Here is a 10,470-nt window from a genome sequence, read left to right as displayed (position 1 = left end):
TCGAGCTGCCGGGCTTCTTCGAGCTGCCGGGCTTCTTCGAGCTGCCGGGCTTCTTCAAGCTGCCGGGCTTCTTCGAGCTGCCGGGCTTCTTCGAGTCGTCTTGCCTCTTCATGTCTTCTGGCCTCCTCAAGTCGCCTAGCCTCTTCAGCTTTGCGTGCTTTTTCTTCTCGTTGAAATTGAAGATCGGTCTCGGATGGACCCGTCTCGACCGGCTCGGTTTTGATGGGTTCAGGAGTCACTACGCGTCGAATCTCTGCATCAGTGAGAAGGCTCTTCGGCGGTGGAACTTCAATAGTGTCAGACGATATGTCTTGTGTCGGGCTGTCAGTATCCATGGCCTCCGTCGGTTCTCCCTCCACAGTAGACTCAGATTTGGCTTTCTGGCGCTTCAAATCAATACTCTCTTCCGTTTTGCGGGAAAGAGTTGGAGATGAAGAAGGATTGTTCTGGTTCCCGGGACCAGGACGGGTTTCTTCTGGACTACTCTCGATAACGGTCCTCCGCTTCTTGACAGCGTTGCGATCACTGTCACCCTCCTCAGCTCCTGCTGTCCCAGGTGACACACTTTCTCTGGTTCGTTTGAGCACCGCCGTACTTGGTCTGTCTTCCATCTTCACCGTCACTATGAGCTCTTCATCTGATGACGTATCTACATTGCTTTTCCGGCTGCGATGCTCTTTACCTGTAACGAGTCGTCTTCGTCGATGTGTAACCTCAGAGTCCAGATCGGGCGGAAGTGGCAAGTCACTCTGACTCCGTCGTTTGATGTAAGCCTTTCTAGAAATATGTATGGTGTGGTCCTGATCAGAGGAGACCGCGACAGATGAGTCTGCGACGTCTCGCTTCGAAGCATGCTGCTTGCGCTTGTCGGGACCGTCCACAAATCCAGAATCCCGGTCCTTTTCTTTCTCTGTCGAACGTGGTGACTTCCCTACTAAATGTTTGTGCGCCAAGGTCGGGCTTGAAGAAATCTGCAGTTTGCTGGAAGCCGGAGACTGAGAATGACGATGAACGCGAGCTCTCGCCTTGTCCACATCTCTAGTGGCTCGTGGAGAACTTAACCTTCGGTGGTTGGCCACGAATTTGTCGTACGCAGTCTTGAGGATCTGGTATTCCTGCTGCCATCGTTCACCTTTTCGCTCGGCAGAGATCTCATAGTAAGTCTTCCCCTTAAGAATCTTCCTCGTAGGATTGAAACCTAACTGCTCAACGAGAAGTGCGACAACTTCTGGATGTCCCTTTCCGATAGCTGCAAGCATAGGAGTGTTGTACCCAGGTCTGAGGCTCCGAATTGGGTCGGGGTCAGGTTCGGGATCACCCATCGCCAGAATCAGCTGCAAAACCTCTTCATGCCCTGCTTTGGCCGCCGCTATCAGAGACTCTGTTTCCGCTTTTTGCAGCACGTTGAGGATGCTGGCCACACCTTGGACATCCCCCTTTCCAGCCAACTTTTTCAAATTTTCCTGAGTATTCGCTTGCCAGAGAAGATCGTTTCGAGTCGATTCGCTTCGACCGGTTCTCCGCCTCCCATAAGCAGTCGGGGGACTTCTAGGACCCATCAAGGGCGGTGAATCGCGGGGACTAGCAGCAGACGCTGCTCTTGATGAATTCCCGTCTCGAGCCATGTCGTTGTGCTCCGAAGACACACGCCTGTTACTAGGTTTCTCTTTCGCTTCGGCAAGCAGCCGTCGGATCTGTTCATAGTTTTCGTCGTCTTGAGGAACGAGTTCGTACGGCTCATCGCCCTTAGCGTTGCCCATTCGTGGATTCGCTCCATACTCAAGAAGAAGTCTGATAACTTCAACATGACCATTTTCAACCGCATCGATAAGTGCTGTGTCTCTATCGATGTTGCGAGTATCGACTTCACATCCCTTTTCCAGCAAGAACCTCACAATATCAACATAGCCCTGGAGCGCGGCGATTTGAAGTGGAGTATTGCCTGCATTGTCTGGAAGGTTGAGATCTTCTGGTCTTTCGGCAAATTTGGCTTTCGCTGCCGCCAGGTCGTTATTACTACAGGCCCGTGACAGGAAGGTTCTACCGTTCTTGTCGCGCCACTTGCGAGGGCCAGCAGGAGCTTTCGCCGGCGACATGGTATCATGCTCGGCAGACGAGAACTTGTGCAGCGGCGCTGGTCGTGGCTGTCGAGGGGAATCTGACACGTCCGAAGAGACCGACCGGTCACGACTATTGTCTGCCGAACCACTTCGTCTAATGAGCACTGTCGAAGGTCGACCGTGCTTTTTCCTCTCAACATCGCCAAGCGTCAACTGGGTTGATATACCACGCCTATGCTCCCGCCTTTGCGGCCTTGGCGAAGGAGAGCGGTCTTGCGAAGAATGGCGCGGATAAGTAGCTGACCTGGTTTCGCGGCGTTCTGACGAGGTTGGGTCCACTCCGCCACTACTATTCTTTGTGCGATGTTTGCTTATCGGAGGCAGAATATCGCTTGGGCGACGCTTGCTACTTTGATTCTTGACTGGCTTGCCTTCGGCATCACCCAGATCGGCGATATCGTGTTCATGCTTCCGTCGCGCTGGCTTTGGCTTTGGCGATACGATATGGACCGATACATCTGAATCACTATCTGGGGAAAGCGGCGGTATTCGGGGCGATGATAAAGGTGAGCTGCGACGACTGGAGGTGGAAAACGCGGGACCGTCCTGCACATCATCAATACTACGCTTGCGCTTTCTGGAACTGTTGTCATTTTCGGTCGCAGTAGCTTCAGCAGTCGAATCCCCATCTTTGGGCCTGGTCAGACTTGCCGATCCTGCTACAGGTGTGTTATCAGCGGTGTTCCTCTGCTTCTCTGGTGACTGAATCAACGTCTCTGCCTCCGAATCGCCATCTGCATCGGCCTCAACAGGTGCGTCAGTCATGACCTGGTCAACGGCGCCTTCAGCAGGCGCTGAACCTGAGGTCATTTCTTCAGACTTTGGCACGATGGCAGGTGCATTCGGTGGTTCGTCAGTGTTTGCCTGGTCGGTGGTCTTTTGGAGGGTGGCATTTTGAGACTCGTGGGAGCCGAGCGCATCAGTCATAACGGTGTTCGCCTCCTCTTCATTATTACCTTGGAGGGTGTCGTCTGCCGTTTTGGACGGGAACTGGATGTTGCGGATGGAGTGGGAGGCTGGGGGGCAGAAGGCGTTGACGGGCACCGGCGGTGAAGGGCTAGAGATTTGCAGTCCCGGGCAGGCGATAGCGTCTTAGAGCGGTGGACGAGCGTTGAGGTCGATGGAGAAATGTCTGTCCCGGTGCAGGGAGATGGAGGGTGTCTTCTGGGTGGATTTTTTGATGGGTTCACCACATTGTGCAGCACATAAACACAAGGCCAAAGAGACGGGGGAAGACGAAACTCGATTTCCACTCCAAGTCCTGCTTGGTGCCTTGGTGGCTCCAGATCTAGTTCACGTGAGAGGCCTCACTAGCCTCACTAGGCCGTCCCCCAGTTTGCCCAGACCTTGCCTGGCTCATGGGGGCTCACATTGGAATTGGCGGCTCTCCACTCGCAGTTCCAGGCCCTCCCGGCGATGCTGGCACCAGAGCTGCTGCCTAAAAAAAGCCTACTAGGGGCAGGCCACTTATCTGACCCCCCCAAAGGGCCCCCCCGAAGCTTAACCAGTCGGAGGCGTCCCTGGCAGAACCTTCCGGCAGTCAACGGATCTTTGATCAGCAGCCCAATTTCCATCCCTCTTCAAACCAGATTTCACCTTGGCCACTTACGTAGACCGTCATTCCACCACTCAATGATCACTCGTCGTATCTCCTCAGGCTCGTATTATTATTGTTCGCTTTTGACTTTCAGGCGGGCCGGTGCTCCCAGACTCGCTTGTTCCGTGCCCTGTGCGACGGCGTTTCTGATCTGCAAGAGCCAGCAAGCGCCAGAAGGGACGATGGCAAAGCCGACATTGGCGTTGTTTTGAACCCTGAGCTGCATGGGTTACAAGCTCTGAAACACGAATTCTGTTGCTCTGCTTGGTACTGCGAGACACATGATCAACAAGACCCAGACCCAATGCTCAATCTAGTCATTTGGGCGATCAGAGCCTTCTATCTCCTCAGCAGTCTTGCAATCTTCGCAGTCCGCCTGATTCCTGCGCTCGGAGACCGATTCCTCGCGTACGGTGCGCGTGCGCGAGACCCAGCTCGCGGTAGTGAGGACAGAAAGCAGAAGCAGCCTTCGGTAGGCGTAAAGTTCCTCGACTACGTTGCTACTTTCACCGTCCCTCATTCGTGGTTCACTCACTTCTACATCCTCTCCATCGCATGCTCGTTGGCTTGTCTGTTCACTTTCCATCAATATGCAGGGACGACCGAGAATCAGGACACGGACATCCCGGCTTTCTGCTCGATGTTGATGCTTGTTCAGGGCTGTCGAAGACTAGTTGAATGTCTCGTCCTTACCCAACAGAGCAAATCGCGGATGTGGATAGGACACTATGCCATTGGCATGGCATATTACATTGCCACAAACATCGCCATCTGGGTTGAGCATCTCGATGCCAACCTCATTCGACCGTCGCGGCCTGATTCGGACAGGAATCAAGGAAGTATTCTGTGGACGTCCAAGACTCTCATCTGCACGATCGTCTTCTTCTGGGCCAGCGACAGACAAAATCTCTATCACCGCTACTTGTCGAGCCTGAAGAAATACACTTTGCCGGAGAAACATGCGTTCCGATGGATAGTAGCGCCGCACTACACGGCCGAATGTCTCATTTACCTCAGTCTTGCCGTCGTAGACGCGCCCCCTTCTCAACAACACCACCACCACCACCTTCAGCAGTATCATTACAATCAAAAACCAGCAACAACATCCATAAACTGGACGCTCTTCTGCGCCCTGGTCTTCGTCACGGTCAACCTTGGTGTGACGGCGGCCGGGACGAAGGAATGGCTTCGCACGAAATTTCCCGACAGGGCCTGGGAGATTATCAAGAGATGGAGGATGATTCCATTCGTGTTCTAAAATGCCCACAGGAGCGAGTGGGCGGCGACATACAGCTTCCTTGCACCGGTACAAATTCAACCCACTACCTGGTTGAGCATGCGATCATCACAGCAAAAAAAGACATGTTGGGTGATCCCTAGGGACAAGGAAGGGGTCAGAAGATTTGGTGTGCCAGATGAGTCGACTTGTCCTGTCTCGGTGCCGTCGGTAGTGAATGAAAAGGCTTGTAACCGAGGAATTAGCTCTACATTATCTATTGCCAGGTGGTCGTTGCACAATTACTGCAGCCAGGACGCCCGATCCGGGGTTTGGAAGCAGGATACCACGACTCGGTTCTCCCCGTCAATTTCTTTCCTATGTATGTGCCTTATGTATGTAACTCTTCCAACCGACGTGTTGTTGTCATGATGACACTCTAATGAAACGCACTATTTTTTTTGCGTCACAATGCTCGGGGGCAGGCTCGTCAATATACCTGCACGACTCCGGTAACCTGACAGTCTGGAGCAAGGACAACACCGCGCCTCTCGGGCCCGAGGTGCCAGCCAGTACATGCGTGGCTGTATCGTAAATTCTCGCACCTTGGATTCTTTCGGTTACTCATTGCCAGGTCGAGGTCGAGGTCGAGGCGAGGTTGGGGAACCACACCGATACAAGGCCCTCCGTACCCATTATCAAATCCAACGCGGTTCGACGCAACATGAAGCCGAACAGGCAGCCGGACGACCGGTCGAGATCAGCAGGCGCATTGATTCGACAACGGTCTAATCATCTAAGGTTCGATGCGGGGGGAGAGTGTGATTGTGTCTTTTTTTCCCTCTTCGGTCTGGGCGTCATCAGGCTTTTCCTCTCGAGCGGCGTCCCTCTTCTGGGCAGGGATGTCGTGGTTCTCCTCGACGCCTTTGTCCTCGGCCTTCTTCTCGTCACTGGCAGCAGCAACAGTTCCATCTCCTTCGGCTTCCACTTGGCTCTTCTTCTCATGCCCATCATCCTTCCTTTCGTTCTTGTCGTCGACGCCATCCCCATCCTCGTCCCCGTCCCCCTCTCCGCCCTGGACAGCTCTCTTCACCTCCTCTCTAAATCTTCTTCTTTCCTCCCTGTTCTTCTCCCTCTTCTCTTCCCTTTCCTCCTCCTTCTCATCCTCCTTCCTCTTTCTCTCCTCATACAACTTTTCCATCCACTTCGGCAACTCGTCTAGTGCCTTCTCAGGGTCCTTTTTGTGAATGAGGAGGTAGTCTTGGAGGTCAGCGGGTGAGAAATCGCCTTCGGGAATGAGCGAGGCGAATTTGTGGGCGAGAAGGCGGAGACGCGTGGTTTCCGAGTTGTCGGGCAGATCGAAGTCCCCGTTTTGAGGCTCGCTCCCAGACGAACACCCAGGAACAGTTGTCGTCCTTGTCGCTGCTCCTGCTGCAGCCTCCTCCATACCTCTCAAGCTTGCCCTGCTCGGCAGATTCAAATACATCCTCAAGAATATCTCCTCTGCTTGCTTTTTGCTCGCATTCCTGAACCCCACTCTCACACTGATTCGGCCTGCTCGCACAAGCGCGTCGTCGAGTTCATGCGGTTTGTTCGTTGTCCTTCACAATTGCCGTTAGCATGGTTGTCACATCGATGAATGTAGGACTGGGTCAGGGAGTGATAAAGGAGACAGCTCCGCGAATGTGAAGGCGAGTCCTCCTGCTCTTCCAATGCGGAAAGTGGGAGTGGATTGACTTACATGATCAAAACATGGCCTTCTGGCGCCGCCACTCCATCAATCGCGTTCAGCAGGCCACTGAGCGTGACGCGTGACGCACTGCCGCCTTCTTCGTCATTGCCGATCTCATAGTCGTCAGGATCGCGAGGGGGCAGTCTCATGCGCCGACTACTCCGATACGACGTGGTAGGCTTCCCTCCTTTTCTATTCAGACCGGCGGTGTCGATGTCTTCCAGCAGCAGCAGCGATCGGCCGGGGAGCTGGTTGAGAAGCGAAATGAGATCCGAGTCGGTCAGGTCGTTGTCGAGTAACGAGAGGTTATACACGTCCAGGTTGAACTTGGAAGCGAGGGCAAGTGCGAACGACGTCTTGCCCACTCCGGGCGGGCCATGGAACAGATAACCGCGTCGGTAGGGAATACCGTGGTTCGCGTAGAAAGTCATGGTTGCTTCGTCCATGTACTCGGCCACGTCTGCGAGGACCTGTTCCTTTTGCTCGGCATCCAATATGACCGTGTCGAGCGCTCTCCGGGGTTTCGAGGTGACTCGGCTCCATGTCTGGCCTCCCCGATAGGGTCGGCGAATGATAGTCAAAGAGCGTTCTTTGGCCTTGTTCAGGTAGTAAACATGTTCAATTAGGTCCTTGATGGGTTGCGTCGAGCGGCCGAGGCACGACAGAGAGATGATTTCCATCCTCTTATAGCGATTTCCATAGTAGGTGTGGCCCTCCCCGTACTTGCGGCTACAAAAGAACAGCTTCCCCTTGTGGACGAACAGCTGCAGGCCCTGGCCTTGCTCGTACTTGATTTTGGGAGTTTCGGCGGCCCTTCGGGTCTCTTCGAGGTCTGGATCATGGTGCCGACCTCTCCGCCGCCCCGAGTCCTGGGAGTTGTTCGACACAGCATTCAAGACCTGGTCCGCACGGAGGGTCCTGCGCTCCGACAAGAAAGAAGTGAGATAGCCGAAGAGGTCCTCTTCAGACGAGATGTTGATGGTGGCGACAATGATGGAAGAGAATTGAGACCATAGTGATTTCAGCCGAGCGACGGGGCCGAAGTAGTAGAGGGCCAGGAGAACGCCAAAAAAGCGAAAGAAGGACGGGTGGCTGTCCAGCAATGGTCGTGCTCCGGGGAAGAAGGACGTGATAATGTATTCGGGGAGATCGACGAGGCTGCTGCCACCCGAAGCCACGGATTTTCGTACTCGTTGGAGATCCATTTCGAACCGAGTTGGGCGGAGTCCGGTTGTCACAAGGGGCGAGCGAGAGAAGATGAACGATTGGGGATATGCGACAGCTGATATGCAAAGCCAGAGTCTCACACAGGGAATGCGAAACCAGGGCAACAGGCGACAGGCGACAGGCGACAGGCCACTATGCGGTGAAGCCGTCTCTGGTCTCTCGTGTCGTGCAGATTTGTAAGGCGACAAACAGTGAACAGTGAAGACGGGCAGCTTCAAGCTGAAGCCTGAAAATTCAACCACACGCATTCACTTTCTGCCTGCTGCTGCAAGTCCCCAGCTCATCTTCCTTTTGATGGCTGATTCAGACCCAGCAAACTAAACAGGCTACTCGGTCCTCTAATAGCTATGACGGCCCTTCTAACTGTGGGTTGATCTGCAGCGTATGTACCACCACCATTCCCGCGCTGTCTCGACGCATCAGCCGGCCCAGGTAGCACAGCACTAGACATGGATCCTGAAGCTGCTGATTGGGTCTATGAAAAGACCATGTCGACTCTGTGGAGCCGGGGAAGAGTAAGGCATACAGGCATACGAAATACTATATATGTACAAGTAGCGACATCACCGCTGTGGCTTTGCAAGCGGTGGCGAGGCGGCGCCAGAGTCATCGACAGACATTCGGGACGGAATTTCCAATCAGCCTTGTCGCACTCTTGCACCATAGCCCTACATACCGAGATACCCTGTGCAGCGCCATGGAGGACCGCCTAGGGGCTGGAATGCGCAGCTCTGTTATCTCCTTCATGGGCATACAAAGAAAAAGAAAAGAAAAAGAGAAGAGAAACGAGAAACGAGAAACGTGATATGCTTCAGCAGCAATCACCGCCGAGCCCATGCACATCTCTTTTCCCAGATTTCCAGCATGTATCTTGGTATGTCTTCAATCAGCCCTTCAATCTCGCTTTGCCTCTCGCACAGCCATGTTTCCATTCCTCAATGTCTCGGCCCAATTCCTCGCGGTGCGCTCAGCACCGATCGCAACTCAGACTAGGCTTCGTGGTGCGTACCGAGTACATCGGCAGGTTGGGCAGAGTGAGAGGAACCGGCGACCATGCAAAGACTGGGAAACATGGGTACAGACTGTGGCGAGTTGATGAAAGGACCATAGAAACCCAACGACGGGACGAGACAGACAAGAACGAGCCGTGTTTGAGAGTTGAGGTCCCGTGCAGACGCAGGCAGTCGAGGGCAGTCAAGGGCAGTCGAGCCAGTCTTTGCCTCACCAGCCTGACCACAAAGTTGACGTCATTTAGACCAAACACCTTAGGCCTTTGTCTTTTTCTCTCGCATCCGTCATCGCCTTTGCCTCTGTCTCTGCCTCTGTCTCTGCCTCTGCATCTTGTTTTGACCGCTGCCGCACTCTCCTTGTGGCCACCTCTTCGTTTGAACTATTTGAAAAGGCCATGTTGGGCTCTAGCTGACATTCTGCTCTCCTCCGCCCCATAGACCTCGCGGCTCCTTCTTACCATGCCTGCGGTACAACGCAACGGCCGGACAGTCGCACTTCAAGAAGAGCAAGAACACAGGCATCCAACTACACCGAGATCAATGCCTTCCACCCGGCAAGGGCCATCCGCTTACCTCCTCCTCATCTATCCCGTTGTCCTCGCCCTAGGCTCCCTCTTCGCGTTCCTCTCCCCAGTCGCCAGCCCACCGGCCGAATCACTCGCTCCGGGCATCGCCTCCGACCTGCACACCCAACACTTCCATTCAACAAACTACTTTGCCGGCAAACGCAACATCCTCAATGTATATTTTGTGAAATTTGGCTGGTTCTGGACCACTCTAGCCTTCTTGGTGCTTCAGATCACCACTCGACCACCTCCAGCCAGCGCGCACAAACACTACATACAATCCATTTTGCGCTATGGCCTGGTGACCGTCTCGTGGATTCTGACCACACAGTGGTGCTTTGGCCCGGCGCTTGTCGATCGCAGCTTCACCATCACCGGGGGTCGCTGTGAGCCTCAACTGATCAACAACACCGGATTGGAAGAAGCTGTGGACATGACCGTGATTGCTTCGGGCCCTGCATGTAAAGCCGCAGGGGGGGACTGGCGTGGCGGGCACGATATCTCAGGTCATGTATTCATGCTCGCGCTCTCTTCGGCCTTCCTCATATACGAAATCTACATCGCCGACCGCCATTCTGTGCATCCGTCCGTCTCCCCTCGAGCCGCAGCGGCGGTGGCCCACGAGATGACCGAGGAAGAACGCAAGGCAGTAGGAGGATGGGAGTCGGAGTCCGTGGCGATGGTGCGCATATGGTCGAGATATTTTCTGTATGCGGTAGTTGTGCTTGACTTTTGGATGCTCATGATGACGGCCATTTGGTTTCATACCTGGACGGAGAAGCTGAGCGGGCTTTTCATCGCCGCTGGCACGGTATGGGGTACGTACTTTGCGGGTGATTTTGTCCCACAGTGGAGGGAGATCGTGGGTGGCTTATGATGGCAGATGAGACGGATGCTCGTTACAATTCCATCCGAAAGGATGCGAATGACCGTGTCGATTTCCTAATCGCGAGGCGCCACTCTGTTTCTGCTCTACCGATGGCGGGGTTGGATTCGAGTGTA

The 10,470-nt window shown here is 54.3% G+C and overlaps 4 protein-coding genes across 4 annotated transcripts in view; 2 read left to right on the top strand and 2 right to left on the bottom strand.

Annotated features, from left to right (window-relative positions):
• Z519_03454 (uncharacterized protein) overlaps positions 1–3,047 on the bottom strand; it is a gene marked incomplete at both ends in the record, with an annotated part of 4,219 nt that extends 1,172 nt beyond the window's left edge. Inside the window, one exon of the mRNA XM_016761204.1 lies at positions 200–3,047. Coding sequence (XP_016623054.1) covers positions 200–3,047 — 2,848 coding nt within the window. The remainder of the gene's footprint in view (positions 1–199) is intronic.
• Positions 3,048–4,021: 974 nt separating this feature from the next.
• On the top strand, positions 4,022–4,975 carry Z519_03453 (uncharacterized protein; the record flags this gene model as incomplete). Its single annotated transcript, XM_016761203.1, has 1 exon — positions 4,022–4,975. The coding sequence occupies one exon, from the start codon at positions 4,022–4,024 to the stop codon at positions 4,973–4,975; it is 954 nt and encodes a 317-aa protein (XP_016623053.1).
• Positions 4,976–5,729: 754 nt separating this feature from the next.
• Z519_03452 (uncharacterized protein) lies at positions 5,730–7,870 on the bottom strand (the record flags this gene model as incomplete). Its single annotated transcript, XM_016761202.1, has 2 exons — positions 5,730–6,534; positions 6,675–7,870. The coding sequence occupies 2 exons, from the start codon at positions 7,868–7,870 to the stop codon at positions 5,730–5,732; spliced, it is 2,001 nt and encodes a 666-aa protein (XP_016623052.1).
• A 1,491-nt stretch (positions 7,871–9,361) lies between these two features.
• Z519_03451 (uncharacterized protein) lies at positions 9,362–10,345 on the top strand (the record flags this gene model as incomplete). The annotated part of the gene is made up of 1 exon (XM_016761201.1): positions 9,362–10,345. The coding sequence occupies one exon, from the start codon at positions 9,362–9,364 to the stop codon at positions 10,343–10,345; it is 984 nt and encodes a 327-aa protein (XP_016623051.1).
• Positions 10,346–10,470: the final 125 nt, after the last annotated feature.

Source organism: Cladophialophora bantiana (genome assembly GCF_000835475.1).
Source record: "Cladophialophora bantiana CBS 173.52 unplaced genomic scaffold supercont1.4, whole genome shotgun sequence".
Taxonomy (NCBI): Eukaryota; Fungi; Ascomycota; class Eurotiomycetes; order Chaetothyriales; family Herpotrichiellaceae; genus Cladophialophora; species Cladophialophora bantiana.
The sequence above is the reverse complement of the archived record's forward strand: the minus strand, read 5'-3'. Positions and strand labels throughout refer to the sequence as shown.